General features: G+C 48.5%; 1 protein-coding gene and 1 long non-coding RNA gene across 2 annotated transcripts; one reads left to right on the top strand and one right to left on the bottom strand.

Annotated features, from left to right (window-relative positions):
- Positions 1 to 37: 37 nt before the first annotated feature.
- On the bottom strand, positions 38 to 24,556 carry SHMT1 (serine hydroxymethyltransferase 1). The gene is made up of 12 exons (XM_082199752.1): positions 24,358 to 24,556; positions 19,284 to 19,474; positions 16,332 to 16,477; positions 15,087 to 15,202; positions 13,577 to 13,737; positions 12,254 to 12,335; positions 11,528 to 11,740; positions 9,738 to 9,854; positions 8,379 to 8,501; positions 4,613 to 4,729; positions 3,011 to 3,121; positions 38 to 844 (listed from the first exon to the last, which is right to left on the bottom strand). Exons 1-12 carry the CDS (start codon positions 24,539 to 24,541, stop codon positions 672 to 674), a joined length of 1,734 nt encoding a protein of 577 aa, XP_082055878.1. The 5' UTR covers positions 24,542 to 24,556; the 3' UTR covers positions 38 to 671.
- LOC309519203 lies at positions 22,342 to 24,994 on the top strand. The gene is made up of 2 exons (XR_014213751.1): positions 22,342 to 22,613; positions 24,741 to 24,994. It is a non-coding gene; the product is annotated as an uncharacterized lncRNA (long non-coding RNA).
- The last annotated feature ends 2,553 nt before the right edge of the window (positions 24,995 to 27,547 follow it).

The following is a 27,547-nucleotide window of genomic DNA, read 5'->3' as shown; positions in this document are numbered from 1 at the left end:
GGTCTATCTTTTTGTTGTTTCTTGCTTAGACCTGGAGTAAATCTGTTTTCTCCAACAGGCCAGCTTTAACGAGGAAGCTCAAACCCGGCAAAAAGTCAGATTCCTTCTTCCTCGTGACCCAGTTTGACGTTTAGTCAAACCTCGGGGGAGCTTCGAGTTACTGTCGACATTGCATTTCCCCCTTCCGCCATCTCTCAGCCTCTTCCATTTAAGACCTTTGGGTAATAGGTTGATTCCATATGCAATATTTTTACTGCGATTTCCATTTGCAGCAACTGTGTAGCACATCTCTCTCGGGGCCTCTTTACCACTGCCAGGGGTATAATTCTGGGATGTCCATTAATACGGCCGTTAACCCCGCCAACGGAGGATTCTAAAGCTACGTTTGGCCTGTGCCCATTTCCTCCCGGGGTCCATATTCAATGCAACGTATTTTTTAAAAGATGGGGTAGAGGTTGGTTAAAGAGCAGGTTTCAAGAGCAGCTCTGCTTGTAAGAACAGTAAAGAAAAGGGAACACTGGAGATACCTCGATTCCTCCTAAATCCCTCTTACGGGAGGGCAGCTTGATGAGACAACCCACACTTCAAAGCAGCCAAGAAGAATGGCGGCTGTTCCAGGCAGGAGTTTCCTTGCTGTTCTTCTGGCATGGGGGACGGGGGGACTGTGACTTTTATAGAACAGGCAAGCCAGGGAGGGGAAAGGTATCTGCAAAGGCCTCCACCTCCTGCCGGAGGAATCTCAGGGGAGCTTGGTACTTCTCGTCAGACACCAGCTTCTCCTTAAACTCTCTCAGCGTCGCTTTAGGACTCATGTCGCTCTGGACCTGCAAGGTGAGCTCAATACCTGCATGGGCAACACAGAAATTTCCTCGTTTGGCGGCTGAGTGGGTGATCAATTACTACTTTGGACAGCAAAACCTCATCAGAGGGGGAGCGGGGACTGTGGTTCAGGGGTAGCGTACGCCTTTCGTATTTAGAAAGGCTCCAGGTTCAATCCCAGATGCCTCCTGTTTAAAGGACCGCAAAATGTCTCTAAACGTTGAGACGCCACAACCAGTAAGGACCAATCGCTCTGCCCAAGTTGACCTGGTGGCCCAATTTGGTATAGGGTAACTCCACGAGTGGGATGCGGGTGGCACTGTGGGTTAAACCACACAGCCTAGGACTTGCCAGCCAGAAGGTCAGCAGTTTGAATCCCCGCAACGGGGTGAGCTCCCGTTGCTCGGTCCCTGCTCCTGCCCACCTAGGAGTTCGAAAGCACATCAAAGTGCAAGTAGATAAATAGGTACCACTCCGGCGGGAAGGTAAACTGCGTTTCCATGCGCTGCTCTGGTTCGCCAGAAGTGGCTTAGTCATGCTGGCCACATGACCTGGAAGCTGTACGCCGGCTCCCTCGGCCAATAAAGTGAGATGAGCGCCACAACCCCAGAGTCGGCCATGACTGGGCCTAATGGTCAGGGGTCCCTTTACCTTTACCTAACTCCTCAAATGTGCCAGCCCAAATCCTCTGAAGGGCCGCCCTCCAGATGCTATCGAGCTCCAACTACCACCAGCCCAAGACAAGCATGGCCAATGATCTGGGATGAAGGAAATAGTGGTCTAGCAAGAGGCAGAGTGGTGTAGTGGTTAGAGCAGTGTTTTCCAACCGGTGTTCCGCGGCACACTAGTGTGCCGCGAGACGTTGCCTGGTGTGCCGTGGGAGGGAGGCGGGCGAGTCGGGCGGCGAGAGGCGGGGCGGCGGCGGCGAGGAGAGGCCGCCCAGCGCGGGGCTCTCGCCGTCTGCCTGTCTGGCTGCCTGCGTGGCGCTGACGTCACGGGGCTGTAACGTGCCCCACATAGGCACACGCGGGCGGCGAGCTCCCTCCCTCCCACATCCCATCGCCGCTCGCTTCGGCCGGCCTACTGGGCTGTCGCAGGCGGAAGGCCTGCGCATGCGCGAGGTTTTCGCGCCTTCGGGATTCCCTTCACGCCTTCCTCCTCCCGGGTCCTTGAGAGCGCGGGAAGCGGCAGCGCGAGACCGGCGTTGAGCCTGGTAGGTATTGCGCTTGCCAAGGCAGTCATTTGGGAAATGAAAACTTGCAAAGCAAGCAACCAGTTCAATCTGAAGTACGTGTATGCTTAATATCCTGTATCTGAAACCTGTTCTGCCCCCTCCCCCACACTTGGTGCCATTTTCATCTACACATGCAGCAGAGTAAGTTGACCCAGAATAGTACCAATTCAGATGGCAGATGGGAGAATGACAGCGCTGAATGCTTTCCCATGTAGAACAGTCCCTGCAAATAAAAACCTAGCATATTTGGAAGAGGGATGCTAGCCTAACCATTACCTTCTATGCTGTTACTTTTTTATTTTATTTTTACATAAGTAAAAAGTGACCTTTCCCCATCTGGCATGGTGGTGTGCCTCGAGATTTTTTTCATGAAACAAGTGTGCCTTTGCCCCAAAAAGGTTGGGAAACACTGGGTTAGAGGGTCAAACTAGGACCTGGGGAGGCCAGGGTTCAAATCCCCACTCAGTCAGGAAGCTCCGGAAGTAGCCTTGGAGCAGTCACTGCCTCTTGGCCTAACCTACCTCACAGGGTTGTTGTGTGGATTAAATGAGGAGGGGGAAGCATGGGCGCCACCTTGGGCTCGCTGGAGAAAATGGTGGGGTGTAAATAAGCAAGATAATGGGGGGGGGGAGCGCAGGTTCCTCACACCTGAAACAAGGTGCAACCTAGTATGAATTTGCATTTGAAACAAACATCACGAAAGCTCATACCAATAACAAACTTAGTTGGTCTCTAAGGTGCTACTGGAAGGATTTTTTTATTTTATTTTGTTTCGACTATGGCAGACCAACACTGCTATCTACCTGTAATTAGATGGCACTTCCAAATCATTCTGCAAATAAGTGAGGGGATGAAACCAGCGTTCACCTAAGGCAGAGGCTGCAGGCGAAAATGAGGTAGAAAGCAAAGCCCAGATCTCCAAAAACAGAGCTCCCATGCCCACAGGCACCTTCCTACCTTTATGGATGAAGTGAGCGACTTTCCGGAAGTCCTCTTCCAAGAATCCCCTGGAGGTAAGGGCTGGTGTTCCCAGCCGAAGACCGCTGGGGCGCAGGGCACTCTTGTCTCCTAAGCACGAGGAAAGAGGCCGAGGGTTGAATCCAAAGACACGGTCAGCTGGCCAGTTTTATACATTGCATAGATAAACTGCACAAAAACTGAAGTCTGTTATTTAAATCCTCAGTTTTCCTACCCAGCAGTCTTCTAAAGTTGCTGCTTTATAATAAATAATAATAATAATAATAATAATAATAATAATAATAATAATAATAATAATAATAATTTATTTCTAATTTATTATTTCTCCAGCCATGCCAGGCGGCTCCCAACAGTTTAAACCCTCAAAACTGGTGACTCTAATGGTTTGGACAAGGCTTCCCCAAAGGACAGCAGCAGTGACAAAATAAAGGACAGTCAGTTGGTAGAACATGGGATCACAGCGTTGTGGGTTCGAGCCCCACGTTGTGTGAAAGATCCCTGCATTGCAGGGGGTTGGACTAGACGACCCTTGTGGTCCTGTCTAACTCTACGATTCTATTATTCATAATAATAAAAGTAATTTATAACTTATACCCCGCCCATCTGGCTCCCCAGCCACTCTGGGTGGCTTCCAACAGAACATTAAAAACACAATAAAACATCAAACATCAAAAACTTCCCTAAACAGGGCTGCCTTCAGATGTTTTCTAAGAGTCCGATAGTTGTTTATTTCCTTGACATCTGATGGGAGGGCGTTCCACAGGGCAGGCGCCACTACCAAGAAGGCCCTGTGCCTGGTTCCCTGTAACCTCACTTCTCGCAGGGAGGGAACTGCCAGAAGGCCCTCGGAGCTGGACCTCAGTGTCCGGGCTGAACGATGGGGGTGGAGATGCTCCTTCAGGTCTACTTTCCCATCCTTCCTGAATTCCTCCCCAAATGGGAGGGGTAGTGACTCAGAGGAAAGTGTGCACTTGCTGCCAAAGGCTACCCCCTGGACCACTAGTTAAAGGGGTCTTGGGTCCAGGAAAGATCCTTCTCTGCCTGGTAGAGTGCTTGCCAGGCAGAGTGGGCAAGATGAGGCCAGAGAAATCAGTGGGCAGACTAGGCCTGTTCATACCCAGCTAGGAGGATCCGAATTCACCGGCCGATGGAATGACAAGAGGAAGTACTTTGTGGAACTCCCAAATGTGAGTCAGGAAGGATAACATCTAAGAAATATAGAGTGGTACCTCGGGTTAAGAGTTTAATTCGTTTTGGAGATCCGTTCTTAACCTGAAACTGTTCTTAACCTGAGGTACCACTTTAGCTAATGGGGCCGCCCGCTGCCGCCACACCTCCGCCACGCGATTTCTGTTCTCATCCTGAAGCAAAGTTCTTAACCCGAAGTACTATTTCTGGGTTAGCAGAGTCTGTAACCTGAAGCGTCTGTAACCCAAGGTACCACTGTATCCCTCTCCTAGTTTCAATACACAACCCCTACACCAGGCATTTCTTAAAACTGCTAACCCCCAGCGCTGTGAGGCAGATGCTTGGCCATTGCTACGCACTGTGAAGAACCTCTTCAAGCTTGGCCACTCTCACCTGGGCAGGTGTTCTTGTTGCATGCAATGGAGCAGAGCTCAAGAACACGTTCGGCCCGCCCTCCGTCCGTGCCTCGGCTGCGCAGGTCCACCAGGATCAAATGGTTGTCGGAGCCGCCTAGGAGAAGAGCCAAACGCCAGCAGTGACTCACTCATGCCACCCCAAATTTGCAAGGGTGATTGGGGGGGGCAGCAGAGGGAAACGAGGAACATGGCAGCTGCCAGCGAAGTTTGCAAGCATCACTTCAGTAGGACAAGCAGATAAGAATTGGCTTCGCGTTTTAAGCGTCTAGAACAGGTCATGTTGATGCTGCTAAATCACAAGGTAATATACCATATTTTTCGCTCTATAAGACGCACCCGACCATAAGACGCACCTAGTTTTAGAGGAGGAAAACAAGAAAAAAAATATTCTCTCCCTCTCTGCGCAGCGCCTCTCCGTTTCTCCTCCCGCTTTGCTGAAGAGAAAGTGCAGAGAGGGAAAGCTATGCAGTGCGTCTCCAGAGAAGCGAAGTCAGAACAGCAAGACGGATCGCTGTGCAGCGAAAGCAGCGATCCCTCTTGCTGTTCTGGCTTCTGGGATAGCCGCGCAGCCTGCATTTGCTCCATAAGACGCACACACATTTCATCTTACTTTTTAGGAGGGGAAAAGTGTGGCTTATAGAGCGAAAAATACGGTAAATTACATCATCCCCGGCCGCTAAAACAACCTGTGCCCTTCACTTTAGGCTCTTGCCTGGCCTAGACTTTGGAACATCTTTTGGACCTGGGCTGAATCTCCACCCCTTGGCTTCTTGAGACTTGAATCTTGCTCTCTCTAGCAAGTGTTTTGCTAGCCAGTATGGTGCAGAAGTTTAGAGCGTTGGGCTAGGACCTGGGAGACCAGGGTTCAAATCCTCCCTGCTTGGCTGGCCACAGTCACTTGGTGACCTTGGGCCAGTCGCAGCCTCTTGGCCTAACCTACCGCGCAGGGTTGTTGTACGGATTAAATGAGGAAGGGGAGAACGACGTATACCTCCTTGAGCTCCTCGAAGGGGGTGGAATGGTGGTATATAAAGTGTAATGAATAAATAAAATAAGAGGCTTTTAGCTTCTGGGACTGAGATTTCAGCCCCACCCCCACCCCCAGGCATCCCATGGAGCAAAACAAAACTGTTATCTGGCAGCTCAAGGGTACGATCCAAGCTACGTTCTCTAAAGCAGAGGTGAGGAATTTGCAGACTCTGTCCCCAGATATGGCTTGAGAGCAGTACATGTGAAAAGGATCTAGGAGTCTTGGTTGACCACAAACTTGACATGAGCCAACAGTGTGACGCGGCAGCTAAAAAAGCCAATGCAATTCTGGGCTGCATCAATAGGAGTCTAGCATCTAGATCAAGGGAAGTAATAGTGCCACTGTATTCTGCTCTGGTCAGACCTCACCTGGAGTACTGTGTCCAGTTCTGGGCACCACAATTCAAGAAGGACACTGACAAACTGGAACGTGTCCAGAGGAGGGCAACCAAAATGGTCAAAGGCCTGGAAACGATGCCTTATGAGGAACGGCTAAGGGAGCTGGGCATGTTTAGCCTGGAGAAGAGGAGGTTAAGGGGTGATATGATACCCATGTTCAAATATATAAAAGGATGTCACATAGAGGAGGGAGAAAGGTTGTTTTCTGCTGCTCCAGAGAAGCGGACACGGAGCAATGGATCCAAACTACAAGAAAGAAGATTCCACCTAAACATTAGGAAGAACTTCCTGACAGTAAGAGCTGTTCGACAGTGGAATTTGCTGCCAAGGAGTGTGGTGGAGTCTCCTACTTTGGAGGTCTTTAAGCAGAGGCTTGACAACCATATGTCAGGAGTGCTCTGATGGTGTTTCCTGCTTGGCAGGGGGTTGGACTCGATGGCCCTTGTGGTCTCTTCCAACTCTATGATTCTATGATTCTATGATTCTATAACCTCCAGCCAATTTACCTGGAAGCAACACCAGATATTAATAAAGGGGCAGAGGTTCACACTCGCAGCCTCGCTTGTAAGGGAAAGCAGGGGTGACTCTTTCTTGTTCTCTTTCTTCCTTTCAATAATAATTTTTACTAGTTTTCAATTACAACAATCCAGTAACAGCCTCATTATAACAATGCCAAATTATAATACAATTAGTAATACCAGTACTTTTGTTTTCTGGGGGTACGTAGGGGCTGTTAGAATTCCTGCTCCATGATTGAAGTCATGGGATTGTTGTCTTTCACATGACGTGGTATGTTTTGACTCCACAAAGTGGGAAGTGACGGAGACAGGATGTTTGTGTTACTGTGTTCCGTGAAGTGGGACTATTGTCCTTTGTTTTTTCTCTTTGCTGTCTGATGCTAGAGAGAGAGGGAGCCATGTTGCAGTGCTCCGTGTGTGTTTATATGTAAATAAAGTAGATTAGCCAAAATGCTGAGTTGCTGAGGTCTGTCACACATGATGCGCAAACTCTGCAGATCCCTAAGTGTGTCGGTGTCTGTTGGCATTGGTTGCTGTGATGTTCGGGCAGAAGAAAGCTTTTGAAGCTCCCAAACGATCGACTAGGAGGGAGGGAACATGCCAGTCGGGCACGTGTCTCTGCCAGGGTCCTACTCAAGTGTAGGCTGAACTCCTGACAGGGGCACACATACCCCTAAACATTTTGTGAATCTAAGTGTGCCCTCATTAAGGGGCAGTATTTCAATATGAGTAGGAAAATGAAAGCACCCTTAAACACCTTTTTTTAAGAAAAAAAGCACTGAGAAATATCAGTAATTGAGATGCCAAATTATACAATTTAGGTCCCCGTCCCGTCCCGTCCCGTCCCACCCCCCCCCACCCCGTGCTAGAATTGATGGTTTGGTGATTTACTTTATTTCTGCATTCCAAAACCTTATAAATTTCAATTACGCTCCAGTAAAAATAACAACCCCTTATATCATAACAATCCCTTATATTAACACCTTCCCTTTGTATCGCCGCATTAAATGATGTATACAACTACAGGTGAAGCATTCAAACTCCTTGGTTCTTCCTGTGTGTGGCAATTATTAGAAGGGGAAGAAATGGAGGCAGTGAGAGATTTTACTTTCTTGGGCTCCATGATCAGTGCAGATGGTGACAGCAGTCACGAAATTAAAAGGCGCCTGCTCCTTGGGAGAAAGGCGATGGCAAACCTAGACAACATCTTAAAAAGCAGAGACATCACCTTGCCAACAAAGGTCCGTATAGTAAAAGCCATGGTTTTCCCAGTAGTGATGTATGGAAGTGAGAGCTGGACCATAAAGAAGGCTGATAGCCGAAGAATTGATGCTTTTGAATTATGGTGCTGGAGGAGACTCTTGAGAGTCCCACGGACTGCAAGAAGATCAAACCTCTCCATTCTGAAGGAAATCAGCCCTGAGTGCTCACCGGAAGGACAGATCCTGAAGCTGAGGCTCCAAGACTTTGGCCACCTCATGAGAAGAGAAGACTCCCTGGAAAAGACCCTGATGTTGGGAAAGATGGAGGGCACAAGGAGAAGAGGGACGACAGAGAATGAGATGGTTGGATGGTGTTCTTGAAGCTACCAGCATGAGTTTGACCAAACTGTGGGAGGCAGTGGAAGACAGGAGCGCCTGACGTGCTCTGGTCCATGGGGTCATGAAGAGTCAGACACGACTAAACGACTAAACAACAACAACAACAAATGTTTCTTCCTGACAGGGCCGACTCTTTCTCTCTCTCTCTCTGTGTGTGTTTGTGTGTTTTGTGTCCTGTGTCCTAGCTGTTCCTTACCTGTAACAATGTGATATCCCAAGCCAACGAGGGCGTTGGATAAGGCCTTGCAGTTGGCGACGACCTGCCTCTGGTAAGCTCTGAATTCCGGAGTCATGGCTTGCTTCAGAGCTACCGCAATTCCTGGACAAAAAAGAAGAGAGGAGGTGGTCAGGGGTGTGTGGAACGGAGAAAGATGTCTCATCGAACACCTCCATCTTCTTGGGCCTTTTCGGTGGCTGCTCCCAGATTCTGAAACCCCCTCCCTCCCTTCTTGTTACCCTTCCGCCAGATCTATCACAGATCACTCATAAACAGGGGGGATTTGATTTAAATCACAATTTAAATCACTAGTCAGTAAGACTTGATTTAAATCATCACACACACACACCCTGAAAACTCATTCTTGCTGGTATAATCTTAATATTTACAATGAGAGGAAGGTTTCGCTTTTGGAATAATAAATTTTCAGAGTAGTTTTTACAGTTATATCAAAAACTACTGATTTGGTTATTCTATTAGAAATACATAGACAGGTAATTATGAAATTATTGTGATGCTTAGTAAGTTAACTATATTTTGACAACTTTTCTGCTGTACTTTATTGGCAGGAGAAAAATAATCATTTCCTTAATAACAATTTAAACAGTTTATTTAACTAAAGCAATAACATTAAAGCACATGTGTCAAACTAATTTAGACTGAGTTTTAGCACATATGAAAAACTTTAAACAAACCCTTATTTGCTGATGAATAGCCTTTGGACTATAATGTAACTTAAATAGAAAACTACCTTTAGAAAGATCTTTCCTCCAAAAACATTTTATTTTAAAAATCTGATTTAAATTTTAAAAATCTGATTTAAATAAAAAAAATCCTTTAAAAATAAAATAAAATTAAATCATTGATTTTTATCCACCCTGCTCATAGAGCTAGCAGTCTACCTCCAGTCAGTGGCGTAGCGTGGGGGGTGCAGGGGGGGGCAGCCGCACCGGGCGCAACATCTGGGGGGGGCGCACTCGCACTCGCAGCTCTCTGCCCCTACCTGGCTCACTCACTCTCTCTCACTGCAGTGCTGGCTGTGCGAATCTGATCCGAGCCGCTGGGTCGCCACCCACTGTGGAGGGGGTGGGTGCCAGGCGTGCGGTGCGGAGAGAGAGCGAGGGACTATCTGGGGGAGGCACAGTGCAGCGGCCGCCCAGCGCAGCGCTGAGCGCGGGAGAGAACCACACCAGACCAGCCCAGGCAGCAGCAAGAAGAAGCTGGCAGCGGCGGCAGGTTAGGGGTTAGGGGGCGCAAATTACTTGCCTTGCCCCGGGTGCTGACAACCCATGCTACGCCACTGCCTCCAGTCTCCCTGTTTTAGAGAGACTGCCTCACCTGCAATGGCGTGGTTGTGCGGCCCTCCCTGTAGCCCAGGAAACACTGCTTGGTTGATCAGGCTTTCATAGTTGTACAGGATTTCTTTCCCCGTTTTCGGATCCACGCTGCGGGCACCTGAGGAGAACAGAAAGGAGGAGGGCAATTTGGGGCAGGAGTTTTTGGGGTGCTGCTACTGCTGCTCTAGGCTAATCCTTCCCCTTGGCTTCAACTCTGCAGTCACCTAGAGCCAAATGCTCAACTCCAAACGCAATCAGCTACTGAGAGAGGTTGCGGCTCAGCGGCAGAACACCCGCTGGAAGGTCCTGTGTGCGATTCCTGGCGTCGCCAGTTAAAAGCGCAGGCAAGCAGGCGATGGGGGAGCTTCTCCCCATTAGAGTAGAAAGCACCAGGGGAGGCAGAGCAATGGTGTCTCTCAGTACAAAAGGACTTCAGTGGTGGTGTAGTGGTTGGTGCGTCAGATTTGGACTGGGAGACCAGGGTTCGAATCCTGCCATGAAGCTCACTGGGCAACCTTGGGACAGTCGCTGCCTCACAGGGTTGTTGTGTGTGGATTAAATGAACCATGGACAAAAAGCTGGTCTATGAATGCAATAAATAAATAAATACAGTGGTACCTCGGGTTAAGTACTTAATTCGTTCAGGAGGTCCATTTTTAACCTGAAACTGTTCTTAACCTGAAGCACCACTTTAGCTAATGGGGCCTCCTGCTGCTGCCGCCGCGCCGCCGGAGCACGATTTCTGTTCTCATCCTGAAGCAAAGTTCTTAACCCGAGGTACTATTTCTGGGTTAGCAGAGTCTGTAACCTGAAGCGTGTATAACCCGAGGTACCACTGTATAATAAAACCATTACAGTCGTACCTTGGTTCTCGAGATGTCTTGTGACTCGAACGTTTTGGCTCCTGAAGGCCGCAAACCCGGAAATAAGTGTTCCAGTTTGCGAACGTTTTTTGGAACCTAAACGTCTGACGCAGCTTCCGCTTGAGTACAGGAAGCTCCTGCAGCCAATCAGAAGCCGCGCTTTGGTTTTTGAACAGACTTCTGGAATGGATTCCATTCAAGAACCAAGGTACGACTGTATATAGAGTTCCTAGAAATTTACTTAATTACAAAATAAGAATTGACAGCATTAGCATTACTTGGGGATATGAGAAGGGCCAAATGAAGTTGGCTTGGAGAACAAATTTATTTATTCTTAGCTGCCTATATTGGGACGCGGGTGGCGCTGTGGGTTAAACCACAGAGCCTAGGACTTGCTGATCAGAAGGTCGGCAGTTCGAATCCCCATGACGGGGTGAGCTCCCGTTGTTCTTCCCTGCTCCTGCCAACCTAGCAGTTCGAAAGCAGGTCAAAGTGCAAGTAGATAAATAGGTACCGCTCCGACGGGAAGGTAAACGGTGTTTCCGTGCGCTGCTCTGGTTCGCCAGAAGCGGCTTAGTCATGCTGGCCACATGACCCAGAAGCTGTACGCCGGCTCCCTCGGCCAGTAAAGCGAGATGAGCACCACAACCCCAGAGTCGGCCACGACTGGACCTAATTGTCAGGAGTCCCTTTACCTTTACCTAGCTGCCTATATTAAGTCTTAGCAGCACCTTTGTCCCCATCACAATTGAGGCTGCCGGTGAATAAGCACTGAAAGGAGTGTAAATAGCACCAGCAACCTTGGGCACTGCCCCCACTTCGGCCCCCAACCACCCATTTCCTGATGCATGTGGCCCCTGATTGCCCACCCCTAAGTTCACCCCCTTCCTGGAAAAAACAGGCAGTTGTTCTACGCCGCAATCCTCACCTTTCCGGAAGAAAATCATGCCCGCCCGGCACCCCCGCAGAGTTTTGTGCGTCGTGGTCGAGACCACGTCGCAGTGCTCGAAGGGGGACGGCACCACACCGGCGGCCACCAAGCCACTGATGTGAGCCATGTCAGCCATCAGGTATGCCCCATTCTCATCGGCAATCTTCCTCATGCGAGCGTAGTCCAGGTTCCGCGAATAGCAGCTGACCCCTAGGAGAGAAGAGACCATTCAGAATGCCCAAGACCAGCTGGGAAATTTAAAACACTTAATTGATGCAACAAAAAACAGCATAAAATACAGTATAAAACGTGAATAACAATAAATTCAGAATTCAAAAATCAATTTAGGGGGAAAATCCATCCAATAAACATTAGATGATCACCAGGGCTAGCTGGCTAAATTAGTCCTATTTGGGCCAGCGAGGAGACCAGGGGAGAATTGGCTGTGAGAACCCAGAGCGGGTAATCTTCATAAAAAGGGGAGGGGGAGGGAAGTAAGGGGAATAAAAGATCAGGCTAAGTTCAAATTGAAAGCCAGGCGGAATAGCTCTGTCTTACAGGTCCTGTGGAAGGAAGTTAAATCCTGCAGGGCCCTGGTCTCATGGGACAGAGCTTTCCAGCAGGCCGGAGCCATCACTGAGAAGGCCCTGGCCCTGGTGGAGCAGGGGGATTGTTGGCGATTACAGAACGTTAGTAAGGGTACATCTCCACCAATCGTCTTACCTGCGATGATCAGCTTTGGGTGGAACAAGCGGGCATTCTCCTCCAGCCTGTCATAGTCGATGTAACCAGTTTCAGGGTTGACCTGGTGAGCAGGAGGACCAAGAACAGTTCAACAGGATCAGCTACAGTAGACACCAGAAGAGGAGACTGGCCGCAGAGGCTCCAGCAGGCACCAGGGAAGGGCCCTAGCAGACAGTTCTCAAGCTTGCAAGGGGCTGGCTCATGCTTGGTGCCTCACATATCTCATTACACAACTGCAAGCTGAATTGGCTACCAGGATACGGTGCCAAGGTAGAGCTGTGGCAAAGAAACTTCTGAACGCATTCTTAGGCAGCCAAGTGCTCAACCACCACACACTTTAAAATGGAAAGCGTAATGCTGGTGGTCAACAAAAGAGATTCAAAGACTTTCTCAAGGCAAATCTGAAAAAAATGTAGTACAGAGGACGTTCGGGTTGCGAACATGATCCATGCGGGAAGCACATTCGCAACCCGCAGTGTCCGCAATGCCGAGTCAGCACACACGCAGGTCACAATCCGGGGGCTTCTGCGCATGCGCAAAGCACAATTTAGCACTTCTGCGCATGTGCAAGCACCGAAACCCAGAAGTAACCCGTTCTGGTACTTTCGGTTTTGGCACAGTGTGCAACCCGAAATCACACAACCCAAAGCATCTATAACCCAAGGTATGACTGTATAAACACCGACAACTGGGAAACAGTGGCCTGCGAGTGCTCCAATCGAAAAGCAGCCTTTACCAAAGGTGTCCTGCGCTTTGAAGACACTCGAACTCAGGACACAAGGGAGAAACGTGCTAAGAGAAGAAGAGTTTGGATTTGATATCCTGCCTTTCACTCCCTTTAAGGAGTCTCAAAGCGGCTAACAGTCTCCTTTCCCTTCCTCCCCCACAATGAACACTCTGTGAGGTGAGTGGGGCTGAGAGACTTCAAAGAAGTGTGACTGGCCCAAGGTGACCCAGCAGCTGCATGTGGAGGAGCGGGGAAGCGAACCCGGTTCCCCAGATTACGAGACTACCGCTCTTAACCACTACACCACACTGGCTCTCCAAGAGGAAGGCACGCTTGGACTCACCATGATCAACTCCCTCACCATGATCAACTCCCGCCCAGAAACAAATGTCCCCACTGTGGACTGACATGTGGATCCAGAATCTGCCTCCACAGTCACTTATGGACCCATTGTTAAAACTGTGTTTATGGAAGACAATCTTACTCGACTACGAGAGATCGCCAAAGAAGAAGACCCAAAAAATCGCTGCATTCAGAAGAAGGACAGAGATCCTTCGGCACGGAACACGACTCACCTTGTAAGGCATGGACTCAAAGAAGATAGAGGTGGCCGAGATCTTCTTCTTGTCTGTCATGAAGCCGTGGGTCAGGTGGCCTCCATCTGGCAAATCCAAGCCCATTATCCTTCCGTGGGGCTCTACGAGGGCCGTGTATACTGCAAAGTTCGCTGGAGACCCTGAAAATGAGAGGGGGGGGAGAGAAAGCCTGAACATATCCTAACATACGTTCTGAGGTCCAGCTCCAAGGGCTTTCTGGTGGTTCCCTCCCTGCAAGAAGTGAGGTTACAGGGAACCAGGCAGAGGGCCTTCTCAGTGGTGGCGCCCGCCCTGTGGAACGCTCTCCCGTCAGATGTCAAGGAAATAAACAACTCTCTGACTTTTAGAAGACATCTGAAGGCAGCCCTGTTTAGGGAAGTTTTTAATGTTTGATGTTTTATCGTTACAGGTAGGTAGCCGTGTTGGTATGCCGTAGTCGAAACAAAAAATAAAATAAAAAAAATAAAATAAAGAAATATAAAAATTCCTTCCAGTAGCACCTTAGAGACCAACTAAGTTAGTTATTGGTATGAACTTTCATGTCCATGCACACTTCTTCAGCTAGTTTTATCGTGTTTTTAATACAGTGGTGCTCCGCAAGATGAATGCCTCGCAAGACGGAAAACCCGCTAGACGAAAGGGTTTTCCGTTTTTGAGCTGCTTCGCAAGACGATTTTCCCTATGGGCTTGCTTTGCAAGACGGAAACGTCTTGCGAGTGTTCCGGTTTTTTTCCGCTTTCCCCCCCTTTTTCTAAGCCGCTAATAGCCCTTTAGCCGCTAATCCGCTAAGCCTTTAATAGCCACTAAGCCTTTAATAGCCGCTAAACCGCTAATAGCGCTAATCCGCTAAGCTGCTAATAGGGTTGCTTCGCAAGACGAAAAAACCGCTAGACGAAGAGACTCGTGGAACGGATTAATTTCGTCTTGCGAGGCACCACTGTATTCTGTAGGGAGCCACGCAGAGTGGCTGGGGAAACCCAACCAGTTGAGCAGGGTATGTATGTATATATGTATGTATGTATAAATATATTATGATTATTATGATCATAGCATACTGCTTTCTAAATATAATGGGCTACAGTTCCCGTCAGCATGACCAATGATCGGGTTGATGGAGAACACTCCATCGGTTGTCCCTGCTCCAAATGTTTCTGCATCCCTCAACCGTTGACTACTCAGGCTGGGACTGATAGGAATTGGGAACCCAGCAAAGACATCCATGTGCACACAGTGCTTTATAGAGGGAGAGGCAAGGCCTCTGATCCAAGGAGCTTACAGCAGGCTTCCTCAACCTTGGCCCTCCACATGTTTTTGGCCTCCCATGATCCCTAGCTAGCAGGACCAGTGGTCAGGGATGATGGGAATTGTAGTCTCAAAACATCTGGAGGGCCGAGGTTGAGGAAGCCTGGCTTACAGCTTATATTGCTAGATTCCCACAGAGGAACCAGCCCTCTCCACAGTTAGATTACCAGTTAGATGATAGGAATACCTGAGTAGGGCTGAACATTGACTCCCCACTTCTGTGGGTCCAGCCCATAAGCCTCCAAGGCTCTTTTCTGACACAGCCTCTCCAGCTCATCCACAAACTCCGTCCCACCATAGTACCTAAAACAAGGAAGGAGAAGGAAAGTTTTGTGTGCGCATCTCTGTTTTCATAACCGCAGCACTGGCTTATACCGTATTTTTCGCCCTATAGGATGCACTTTTTCCCCTCCAAAAATGAAGGGGAAATCTGTGTGTGTCCTATGGGACGAATGCAGGATTTCACTGAAGCTTGGAGAGCGAGAGGGGTTGGTGCGCACCGACCACTCTCGCTCTCCAGGCTTCAGGAAGCTATCAGCAAGCCTGGGGAGCCCACGGGAGTTCCCGCAGATAGCAGCCTGCTGCACGGAGCGCAGGGAGCGCTGAAGCAGAGCGCCCCGCGCTTCGGGCAGACATTGGGCAGCCCCACAAGCTCGGGGGACAGCGGGGAGGCGGAGCGCCGCCATCCCGCTGTTCCCCGACCTGGTTTGGATTCCCCGACCTGGTTTTGGGGGGGAAATAAAGGAAATTCCCCCCCTTTATTTCCCCCCAAAAAACTAGGTGCGTCCTATGGGCGATGACCATGTCATTGACTGGTTGGGTGCAGAGGAATGGTGGGAGGAACCAGCTGAGGAACCCCCAAGGGATGAAGGCTCAGAGCCTGAAGACTGGTGGTGGGACAAGAGGTAACAGGGTTTAGTGAGCTGGGGGAGTCTGTGGCAGAGGGAAGTGCAGAATCAGTGGTAGAAGCTGAAGCAGGGGAAGAGGGAGATCAAGAGGCTGAGAGGAGTCAAGCTGGTGAAGAATCATGGATGCCTCCCTCTCCTACTGCAAAAAGCTCGCCTGCCTCCCTTGTCTCCCGGAACCAGAAGAGGCATGAAAAAGGGTGGAGGAGAGGCTGGCTGCACGCAGGCTCCGTCTCAGATTGCTTGGGGAAAGCCCTGGGAAAGATTGGAATCAGATGGCTGTGGAAAGGCAGGGACTTTCAGTCTCAGCAACAGATCCGTGGGGCAAGACCTACCAGGGATGAGTTGCTGCGCTCCTTAGGCCTGACACTCAGCCAGGTCTGTGCAGATTGTGTGATTTACTGCCGGCACGCTCCTGACAACCTGTCACTGGAAGCCTTTATCAACAATGAGACACAGACAAGTTTGCTTGGCATGGGGGGAAAGGATCTCATCCGGGCCTGGAGCCCAAGTCCTTTGACCCCTACCTTTGTCCCGGGTATCCCTCCGAATATTTGTTGTTCATGCAGGAGCCCAGGGCCTCCAGAACCGCCCGGCTGGCGAAGTTCTCTGACGCAATCAGCTCCAAGCCAAGCCGCTGCCGCCGCTTCTCCTTCTTGATGATGTCGTAGACCTTTGCACGAGGAGGAAATGGACACGGGGACAGAAGAAGCTGCCTTAGACCCAGTGAGACCCATTGGGCCACTGAGCTCAGTACTGCTGGCACTGACTGGCAGGGTCTCATGCAGGCAGTCTTTTCTCGCCCGGCCTAGAGGTGCCAGGGACCTCTTGCATGCACACCTTTCCCCCAAAGGTGAAAGGTAAAGGTAAAAGGACCCCTGACCATTAGGTCCAGTCGTGGCCGACTCTGGGATTGTGGTGCTCATCTCGCTTTATTGCCCAAGGGAGCCAGCGTACAGCTTCTGGGTCATGTGGCCAGCAGGACTAAGCTGCTTCTGGCGAAGCAGAGCAGCAAACGGAAACGCCGTTTACCTTCCGGCCGGAGCGGTGCCTATTTATTTACTTGCACTTTGACGTGCTTTCGAACTGCTAGGTTGGCAGGAGCAGGGACCGAGCAACGGGAGCTCACCCCGTCGCGGGTATTCGAACCGCCAACCTTCTGATCAGCAAGTCCTAGGCTCTGTGGTTTAACCCACAGCACCAAGCGTGTGCAGGAACACAGTAAAATGTCATGCTGTGAAACACGGACCACTTATAAACGCCATCTCCAACTCCTCGAACGATTCCATAAACGGTGTCTCCGGGAGGGAAAAAAATCACTTGGGAACACAGGCGAACTAATGCCAGTGTACTCGAAGAAGCAAAGATCACCAGTGTCGAATAAATAATTCGTCAATGCCAACTTCGTTGGACTGGTCATGTTGTGCCAGTGACTGATCGTCTTCCAAAGCAACTGCTCTATTCTGAACTTAAAAATGGAAAGCATAATGCTGGTGGTCAAGAAAAGAGGTTTAAAGACTCTCAAGGGAAATCTTAAAAAATGTAGTATAAACACTGACAACTGGGAAAAAGTGGCCTGCGAGCGCTCCAATTGGAGAACAGCCTTTACCAAAGGTGTCATGAGCTTTGAAGACACTCATACTCAGGACGCAAGGGAGAAACGTGCTAAGAGGAAGGCACGCCTGGCAAATCCCCACCGTGATCAACTCCCACCCAGAAACCAATGTCCCCACTGTGGAAGGATGGGTGGATCCAGAATTGGACTCCACATCCACTTACGGTCCCACTGTAAAAACCGTGTTTATGGAAGACGATCTTACTCAGTTACAAGTACAGCCAAAGAAGATGACAATGACTGTGTCAAATGTCCATTGGGACATCTAGTTCAGGATGGCCCACACTGGCTGGCAGCAGCTTTTCAGAGTTTTAGGCAGCAGATGTACTGAACTATGGGCATTCTCAAATACTGTATTTTTTGCACCATAGGGCGCACTAGACCATAGGGCGCACCCAGTTTTTTTGGGGGGGAATCAAGAAAAAAAAAATTCCCCCCCCCAGCCCCAAAGAGCAGCGTACAGGCTGCGCACAACCTCTCCCTGCCGGAGGGGTTGCGCGCAGCTATGGCACAAGCCAAGGCAGCGAGCACAATGGATCCCGCTCGCTGTTTTGGCTTCCTCTTTAGCCCCGTGCAGCCTCTTCCTCCTGGGAGAAGCTGCGTGGGGCTAAAGAATCCATAGCCCCGTGCAGCCTCTCCTTGCCGGAGGGGTTGTGCGCAGCTATGGAGGAAGCCAAGGCAGCGAGCGGGATGGATCCCGCTCGCTGTTTTGGCTTCCCCTTTAGCCCCGTGCAGCCTCTCCTTGCCGGGAGACGCTGTGCAGGGCTTTCCTGGCTTTACTGGGAGGTGGGGGGATTCCCTCACCTCTCGCAAAAGCCCGCAGAAGCCGCGCAACCCCTTTAAAGAGATCGCGGCTTCTCCTGGCTTTTCTGGGAGGTGGGAGAAGGGACTGATGCAGCCAGTCAGTCCCTTCTCCCTCCTGTGGAAAAGCCCGCAAGAGCGCACAGAGCTTGTGTGCGGCTCTTGGGGGCTTTTCCCGCCTGCCTCCCCCCTGCATTCGCTCCATAGGACGCACACACACTTTCCCTTGCATTTTAGGAGGGAAAAAGTGCGTCCTATGGTGCAAAAAATACGGTAGGTAGCCCAGAGTTAGATGTGACTAGTTAACTGGACTGCAGGCTGAAACATTTCTAATTGGGTGACTTCTTTTCAACTAATCAACAGAATTTATATCCCTCGTTTCAAGTGTACAAGGTGTTCCTTGCACACCCCCCAATATTTCCTATTTCCTCAGGCTGTTTAAACATGTGCTTTTCCTGCAGTGGTTGGTTTTTATGCTGCTCTTGTACACTTTTTTGCCATTAGGCTGCATTTATAGAACACAACAAGATGGAAGAAGTAAAATATTGAGATCACACATAGGTGAAGGGGAGTGGGGGGTATAGGGAACCTATAATATCATTTATAATATAATTTGTTAACTGCATTGTATTTACATATAGCAAAGGGAAGGCTGGAGAAATTAGATATATTTTAATTTAGGTAATCTATGTAAAACGCTTATGTTAGAAAATGAATATACATTTTGAATTTGATGATTGCAATTTTTTTTTTGCTTTTGAAATAAAAATTTTAAAAAATAGAGAATTGGACTCCAGCAGCATCTGGGAGGGCCGCCAAAACAGACCCCCTCTCTGCTGCAGAGGTAGGAAGGTGGGAAAATCTGAAAGGGTTAAGCCAGCGCCAAGTGCAATTTTCTCAATGAACGTCACTGAGCCCGTAAAAGTCAATGACCTGCTGTCCCCTGGTTGCTCAAAACCATTGCCGACGAATGACAGCGGTCCCTGCCCTCCGGTTTCTTCCGCCAGAATCAATACTATCCTCTCCTGGTTGACGTCACCGTCCAAACAAGAAGCCCTCTTACCTCTGGGTCGTTGGTGTCTAGAGGTTCCATCACCATCTTGTTGTGAGAGGTCCACTCCTCCTTAGTTATGGGGTTTCCATTTTCTTTGGGGAGGCTGGTCATGGCAGCAGAGGTCTGCAGCAGCCCAGAGGGAAAGAACGGCAGAGGATTGGCCGGAGGGCAGGCAAAAGGGAGTCCCAAAACTTTGGAAGCTGAAATTGAGAAAGGATAAGTGAGCTATCAGGCCTGTATACTCTGCTTTGTGGCCCTTAACAGAGCCACCAAGGAGTTTATGATAATATAGTGGTACCTTAGTTCTCAAACTTAATACGCTCCGGAAGTCTGTTCCAAAACCAAACCAAAGCTGAACTGGGTTCCACACAGTCACAAAAACAAAAGGGCCACAAAAACGCAAAATAAATAGCAAAAACAGACAGACCACAGCATAACGCTCAAAATGGAAGTGCGGCACTCAAAACGGAAGCGTAACACTCAAAACGGAGCATGTTCGGCTTCCGAAAAATGTTCGCAAACCGGAACACTTACTTCCGGGTTTGCAGTGTTTGGGTTCCAAGTTGTGTGAGTACCAAGGCGTTTGAGAACCAAGGTACCACTGTAAAATAAATACAAGTACACTTGTAAATATATAGCCAGCGTAACAACAGAGATATTTAAAAACCGCAAAAGTGTATGTATTTAAAGATCAGGAAGAAACACCCTGCCCCACGGACCCATTCAAACAGGGGCAGGGAGCCTTTTCCAGACCAAGGGCCACATCCTCTTGCAGAGCGCCTTCTGGGGGCTGCTTGCAAGTGGTGGGCGGGGCAGAGGCAACAGTGGGAGGAGCAATGGAGCAAAACACTTTTATACCACTTTAACAGGCATGGCTGCTCCCAAAGAATCCTGGGAGCTGCAGTTTACCTCTCACAGAGCTATAATTCCCAGCACCCCTAGCAAACTATAGTTCCCAGGGCTCTTTGTGGGGAAAGCCATGTGCTTTAAATGTATGGCGTGGCTGCAGTGGACCCCTGCTTCTGAGCTTGGGAGGTGTGAAGCAGGGCAGCCGCCCTGTCTGGAGCAAGACTGACAAGCCAGCCTGCCCAAATCAACAGATGGTTCTCATCTGCTGACCTCCGTATGACTTGTTGGCAGGACCAGAGCCTTAAACAGGCGCAAACTGCAGCAGGAACAAAGCTCAGGCTGTCTTAACCGGGGGAACTCATCCCGAGTTATTCGTTAACTCCTCAAGGATAGCAAAAAGGCCGTGTGCAGCTAATTGGGCAACTGCAGGCAGCTCGCAATCGCCAAACAGCTAAAGTCCATTTTGAAATACTGCCTAGCATCCAAGATTGTCCTGGGCATCAGAGGGGCCAGAGCTAAGAATGTCTGGCTTTAAAAACTGCTAACCCAGCATTTTAGGGGGAAGGGCTACATGACCCTCGTTCAGGGTTCGAAATTAGCAGGGCGCCAGGCGCATTTTGCACCTAAAGATTCTCCATTTGCGAGCACTTCAAAAAGTCTGGGTGCTGTTTTTTTGCTGACACTCAAGGATTACTGAAACGTGTGTGCTTTGAAGCTTCGAAGTATATGTTAAAGACAGACAATATGTTAAGGAGTTTAACAATAAAGCGTAGGGTGTTTTGAAAACTGAAGTATGGTACCAATAATTTTATTATCAACACCAAATTAAACATGTGTTAACCATTTCTGATAAAAACGTGATGTTAACAACGTGTCTCTTGTGAATTGCATGTTGGTTCATGCTTATAAAAATAATAAATAAGGTGTTGCCGACCCCCACCCTCCGTGGCAACTAGACCAGGGGTTGGCAAGGCTTAGCCGACATGGGCCAGATCACTACCACGGAAATCCGCCGTGGGCCAGACCGGCGCAGCACGACACTGGAAATTGTGTCTGCACATGTCCGCGGTGCCGGAAATAGCTTCTGTGCATGCCCAGACGCCAAAAATTGCGATTTCCGGCACCACGGACATGCACAGGCACGATTTCCGGCATCTGGGCATGCGCAGAAGCGATTTCCGGAGCCGCGGAAGAGAACTAGACATTCTGTTTTGGTGCCCACAACCCAGGTCCCAGAAGTCATTTGGCTCCTAGCTTTTCTATCCCAGTTTCTAACACTGCCCTCGTAGAACCCTTCCAAGTTCAAAATTATCTCTCTCTATATGACTCCCGACGCGGGTGGCACTGTGGGTTAAACCACAGAGCCTAGGGCTTGCTGATCAGAAGGTCGGCGGTTCGAATCCTCGCGACGGGGTGAGATCCCGTTGCTCGGTCCCTGCTCCTGCCAACCTAGCAGTTCGAAAGCACCCTTAAGTGCAAGTAGATAAATAGGTACTGCTCTGGCGGGAAGGTAAACGGTGTTTCCGTGCGCTGCTCTGGTTCGCCAGAAGTGTCTTAGTCATGACCCAGAAGCTGCACGCCGGCTCCCTCGGCCAATAAAGTGAGATGAGCGCCACAACCGCAGAGTCGGTCACAACTGAACCTAATGGTCAGGGGTCCTTTATATGACTCCCATGAGCATCAGCTTCAGAACTTCACGAAAAGTTACTAGTTCCAACACAACCTGGGGGGCCACTTTACATACCTTTTGTCCCCCAAAAGCACCTCTGTGTAAGAAACAACACACCCACAATAGCCACGCATGACATTCACAGGCGTCTTTTTATTATAATTTGTGCTTTATTCTGCTGAAAGCTATGCACCCATCCTCTCCCAAACTGAAACACGCAGCTTAGCAATATTCGTTAAATCCAGGGGCTAAGAAAATCTCAGCCAATTAATTGTGTTTCTTTGTTGATTAATTCACTAATTACATTTACCTAAGGGTAAAAACAAACACTCTGAAGGAGGTGCTCCCTGTTTTTAGATGATGTAAACATGCAAGAGAGAAAAAGTGGGGAATGCTTGTTATAAAAACAATGCCCTGCCACCTACCGTTTGTACTTTGTGTTCATTATAATATTTCTGGTTAAGAGGTGTACACCTTCTTTTTTTTAAGAGTTGAATCAGTTACCTAATCCAGTTTATTTACTTAAGTCTATTTAAATTCTGTTGGGTGACTGACAATATAACTGGAACAAAGTCATAAAATGCCAATGGGACAATAAAAATACAATATAGACAACAATTGAAACCATTTCAGATTGCAGCCTGGGTGAAAGGCCTGAGTGATCAGCTGCATTTTAGCCTCTAAAAGCCATCAGCGCAGGCACCAAGGGCCATGAAATTCCAAGGATTAGATGCCCCAGCAGAAAGGACCTTCCCTCCTGGCCTGATGTTCAGTTTCTGGTGGTGAGACACCATGGAGATTCTCTCACCCTTAACTCCCAGGTAGGGACATACTTGGGAGAGGATCCCGCTCGGTTATTTAGGTCTCAAGTGGTTCAGGGCTTTGCAAGTCATTTGCAAACCCTTGACTTTGGACTGAAACGGTATTGGCAGCTGAAGCATATTTTAATAGCTGGAATAACATCGCTCTGGCTGGTGGCCTCGTGCAAGACAGGTCACTGTGGGCAAGCTATCCATATTCAGGAATTGGTCATAGCAGCTGAACCAGCCAGTGTTGAGGAAAATAACTCAGTTTAATCATTAAAATTTGCAGCCCTTGCTTAAAAGGGGTAAGCGGCAGCTTGACTGCCTGCCCGCTGTTGGCAGTAAAAATGAGCTGGTTGGCATATTCCAGAAAGACGAGGGGCAGATCTGCACCATACTTTTATGGCACACCCAACACGCTTCAAAGCACAAGACTTTCCCCACAAAATCCAGGGACCTGCTGTTTGTTACGGGTGATGGGAACTGTAGCTCTGTGAGGGGAGAACTACAGTTCCCAGGATTCCTTGGGGAAAGCCATGGGTGCACTTTATATGTATGGGGTGGCTCTGCGCTTAGGACTGCAATCCTGTAACACTTAGTCATGAGTAAGTTTCTGGCTTTTGAGGAACATCTACGAATAAAGATGGTTAGCCCTGCACTTTATGGCACATTTTTGATGATCCGCATGTTAATTATTATTGTGTTTATATCCTCTCCCTGTTTTTCTCACAAGTCTGTGATGTTGCCTGTAACATAGCAAATATAGCAAAGTATAACAACACTTCAAACTGTGCTGGATTACAGCTTCCAACATCCCTGGATCGCTACCCATGCTGGCTGAACTGATGGAGAGTCCAGCAACTTCTTGAAGGCTGCAGGTTCCCCGTTCCTGGAGGACAAGATCTAACTGCTAACATGCTCTAAAAAACTTGGCTGCAAGTATTTACAGGGGAAAGCAGAGACATCACCTTGCCAACAAAGGTCCGTATAGTTAAAGCTATGGTTTTCCCAGTAGTGATGTATGGAAGTGAGAGCTGGACCATAAAAGAAGGCTGGTCGCCGAAGAATGGATGCTTTTGAATTATGGTGCTGGAGGAGACTCTTGAGAGTCCCATGGACTGCAAGAAGATCAAACCTATCCATTCTAAAGGAAATCAGCCCTGAGTGCTCACTGGAAGGACAGATCATGAAGCTGAGGCTCCAAGACTTTGGCCACCTCATGAGAAGAGAAGACTCCCTGGAAAAGACCCTGATGTTGGGAAAGATGGAGGGCTCAAGGAGAAGGGGACAGCAGAGGACAAGATGGTTGGACAGTGTTCTCGAAGCTACCAGCATGAGGTTGACCAAACTGCGGGAGGCAGTGGAAGACAGGAGTGCCTGGCGTGCTCTGGTCCAGGGGGTCACGAAGAGTCGGACACGACTAAACGACTAAACAACAACATTTACAGGGGACTAAACGCCCTCAGGCCTCCTTCAGCCCAGCCCTCTGAAACAGTGAAAACTTTATGCATTTCCACCACCCCCACAAGCTAGGGATTACAAACATTTCACCTTACTTGATAGGTCTCCTCTGCCTTTTAAGAGCCGTGCACAGGGCGGCAAATGCAACAGGTGCAGCTTTTCTAGGGAGAGAAAGTGAGGCTTCACCTGTTGGATTTCTGCCTGCCGCGCAGGAGGAGATAAAATATGGGTGGACAGCCAAGCACAGCACTAGCACGGAAAAGGGGGAAAGAGTCTGCAAACCCACACCCTCAATACTTACCGGATTCCTCAATTCCCCGCCACGTGCTGGAGAATCCCTCGAAAGAAAGGGCAAGTTTCCCCTCGACTCCTAGGCTTAAATCCTCAAGGCCCAGCGCGCTCCGCGGAATGGAACTCTCAGCACTTTCTGCCTCGGTCCGCAGCCAATCAGAGCGATCCGACTGCCAGTCCTCCGTCTGCGTCATAGCCAATCGAGGGAAAGCGGCCCGGGCCTCCCTACCTTGCCTCGCACGCAATTGGCTGAGAGCGTTCGAGCTCCCTTTAGAACGCACAAGCTCTGCCCCCTCCCCGTTATCAGAGCTGCCAGTTTTGATCTTCAGTGCTTTTTTGCACCTCGGGCAGAGTTCCTCTGAGCATACGCAGAGCATTTTTTCTTTCTTTCAGGAAAACATTTATTGGGCAGCCGTTCCATCAAGAGAGGGGGAGCTGGCGGCTCACTCCGATCATCTTTGCAAAACAAAAACAAAACAACCCAGCTCCATCTGGTACCTCCTGCCTCTGAACCGCGCCAGCTGGTCATTATAGGACCGGTTTAGAAATTTGGGCTCGTGTTTTGTTTTTCCGCTTCCCTCCCTGTCCCTTTTCCTCTGTGTGTCTTTTAAAAAGAAATAAAAATTGTAAACCTGTAGGGCAGAGAATGTCCTGTGTCGACTGGTTGTATGTAAGCAGATCCGGGAGCCATTTTGGCAGAAGAGCAGGGTACAAATGTTCTCTCTCTATATATTTATTTAAAGACATAATGAGAAGGTGTACCTGAACATGTGTAGGCTTTTTAAAAAAGCCTTTTCATTTATTATTTACTAATAGACCGTTTCCCCCAAAGAGGGGCCCTAGTATTAAAATACAAGAAGCAAACAATGGTTGAAACAAAATAACGTTTAAATAAAAATAAAACACTAAAAAACTGAACCCAAGAAACAGAATTGAACCCACCAGCAAAAGTAGTGCGTCTTTGGTATTAATATGTTTATTTACATCTCTCCATTCCTACAAGGTGCCCAAGGTAGCATACATGGTTCTGTTCCTCCCTATATAATCCTCACAACAACCTTATGAAGTAGATTAGGCGGAAAGGGAGGGACTAGCCCAAGGTCACCCAGAGAGCTCTATGGCTGAGTGGAGATTTGAACCCTGGTCTCCCAGGTGCTAGTATGACACTCTAACCACTATATACACCCTTGGCAATTTAAATCAATACATACTTTTGTAGGTACAAATCTACTTCATCCGATGCAAGGTTTTAAAAACCACTCTCTATAACATACAGAAGAGTCCTGCAGACTGCTTTCTTCCCTGAAGAATACCACCTTTCCTCTAGTGAAAAGTAAAAAATGTTGAAACACTGACAATACCGGGTGGCAGGTGAAAACAACAAGCAACTCTGTCTCTTCCCGGGGAGGATAAGCAGATCAGATTGACAGCCTAGAGGGCTGCTTCATACGCATTTCCCGCCCTGAAAGCATTTCAGTGCAGGAAGCAACACAACATACATGTAACTGTCATATGTGATGGTCTTATATAGTGAACGGGGTACACATTCCTTAAATAAATCATAAAATCTATTTATCTGGTGACTTTGGAGGTAACATAGCAGAGAGTATAATCAGACTATACCAATCTTAAAAAGCTGGAAAGACTGAATGGAGCTTTTGGGACGCAATTCATCAACATGATGTTTTTACAAGGTTGCCACTTTTTTCTCCCCACTTGCCTTGCTCCTGTGCTTTTAGAAGTTGGTGGTCACACAAAAAATAAAACTGCAACCCTATGTGTATTTTCTCAAGAGTAAATCCTACAGTGGGACTTACACGTGCCTGAAATTGGGACTGTAGGCAGGCAAAAGATAAATATATCTCCACTGTTCAGTATCCCATTTTCTAATGTTGTTGGCATCTTTCTTGAGAGACAATGGAGTGCACTTCTGGAGGTGAAGTTCAAACCACTGTGTTAGCAGCACTGAAGTGACCCCCCTTAGGTGCAACTGTCTTAGGGTTCTCCATCCTGGATTTACGTAGGGTTTACTCCTGAGACTTTTCTTCTCCTGAATACTAATACTATTTTATTATTTTCATTTTATTATTTATACCCCACCTGGCTGAGTCCCCCCCCCCATCCCACAAGGTACTGAAGGTAATGGGGCCCTTTCTATGTCCAGCTGTCCTTTGTCAACAACAAACTGCCATTGTTTTGTGTTGAATATATGCTATATGGTAATTTATGTACCTAATTGCACATAACAAATAGGAGCCTACACAACACAAAACACAGTTGTTGTATGTAGGTTTTATTTTATTTGCTTTTTATCTTTTATTTTGAAAATTACATCCAGTTGTTTTTTTCCTTTAAATTTTTTTGGGGCCCCCAAGAGATTGGGACCCTAAGCTATAGCTTGTTTAGCTTATGCGTAAATCCGGCACTGGGCAGTGGAGAATTAGGATCAGAGTTGTCCTTCACCTAGATGGGCTACCTCCGCAGGTTGACAAGCTCCATCTGCCCCTCACTTCCCTCTAAACCATGCAAAGAAACTGCCTACTTGACGATTGGACCCACTATTGGTCTCGTCTGCTCAATCCACCGCAGCCTGTCTCCTAACTTCTCAAAGGGTTTGAGACCCATTGGCTCCCCTCACCTGGTTTAGCCGGCCAGTTGAAGCTGTTTCTGAGCTGCGGCTACTGTCACATGCTTCCAGCTTCCAGGAGCCACAGGTGAGAGCTGAGGGGTCTACTAATAAACTACAATTTCCATGATTCTTTGAGGGAAGCCATGACTGTTTAAAGAGGTATAATACTGCTTTCAATGTATAGTACAGCTGAAACTGTCATCTAACCTCCCAACAAACAAATCAGAAGGAATGTTCCTTAAATAGTCAATACCGTCTACTCTCCTTGGAAACATACTGCCTGTGACAATGGAGGAAATACACAGTGATTAGTAGTCATTGATTTATCCTTCATGAATTTGTCCAATCCTCTTTTAAAGCCACCCCAGTTGGTGACCAAAATAAAAACATGCCGCATATTACAACTAGTCCAAGGGTTAAATTCTATTAATAACATGTAGGGGAAGAAGAGGCTGGAATAAATTAGATTCTCAAAATTCCCCTAAACAAAGACGTGTGGAAAGAAGAAGGAAAAGATTCAGGCCAAGATTATTCACCGCTGGGAAGAACACTCTGTTAAAGTCTTCTAGAG

This window comes from Podarcis vaucheri (assembly GCF_965113315.1).
Source record: "Podarcis vaucheri genome assembly, chromosome: 14".
Lineage (NCBI taxonomy): Eukaryota > Metazoa > Chordata > Lepidosauria > Squamata > Lacertidae > Podarcis > Podarcis vaucheri.
This window is presented reverse-complemented; position numbering and strand designations above follow the sequence as displayed.

Excerpts from the sequence above, each read along its gene's own strand:
- SHMT1 (XM_082199752.1), bottom strand. The coding sequence starts at position 24,541 with ATGACGCAGACGGAGGACTGGCAGTCGGATCGCTCTGATTGGCTGCGG. Across the intron at positions 19,475-24,357 it reads GCGGGGAATTGAGGAATCCG|CTTCCAAAGTTTTGGGACTC; the intron begins GTAAGTATTGAG and ends TCTCAATTTCAG. Across the intron at positions 3,122-4,612 it reads CAACAAGAACACCTGCCCAG|GAGACAAGAGTGCCCTGCGC; the intron begins GTGAGAGTGGCC and ends CCTCGTGCTTAG.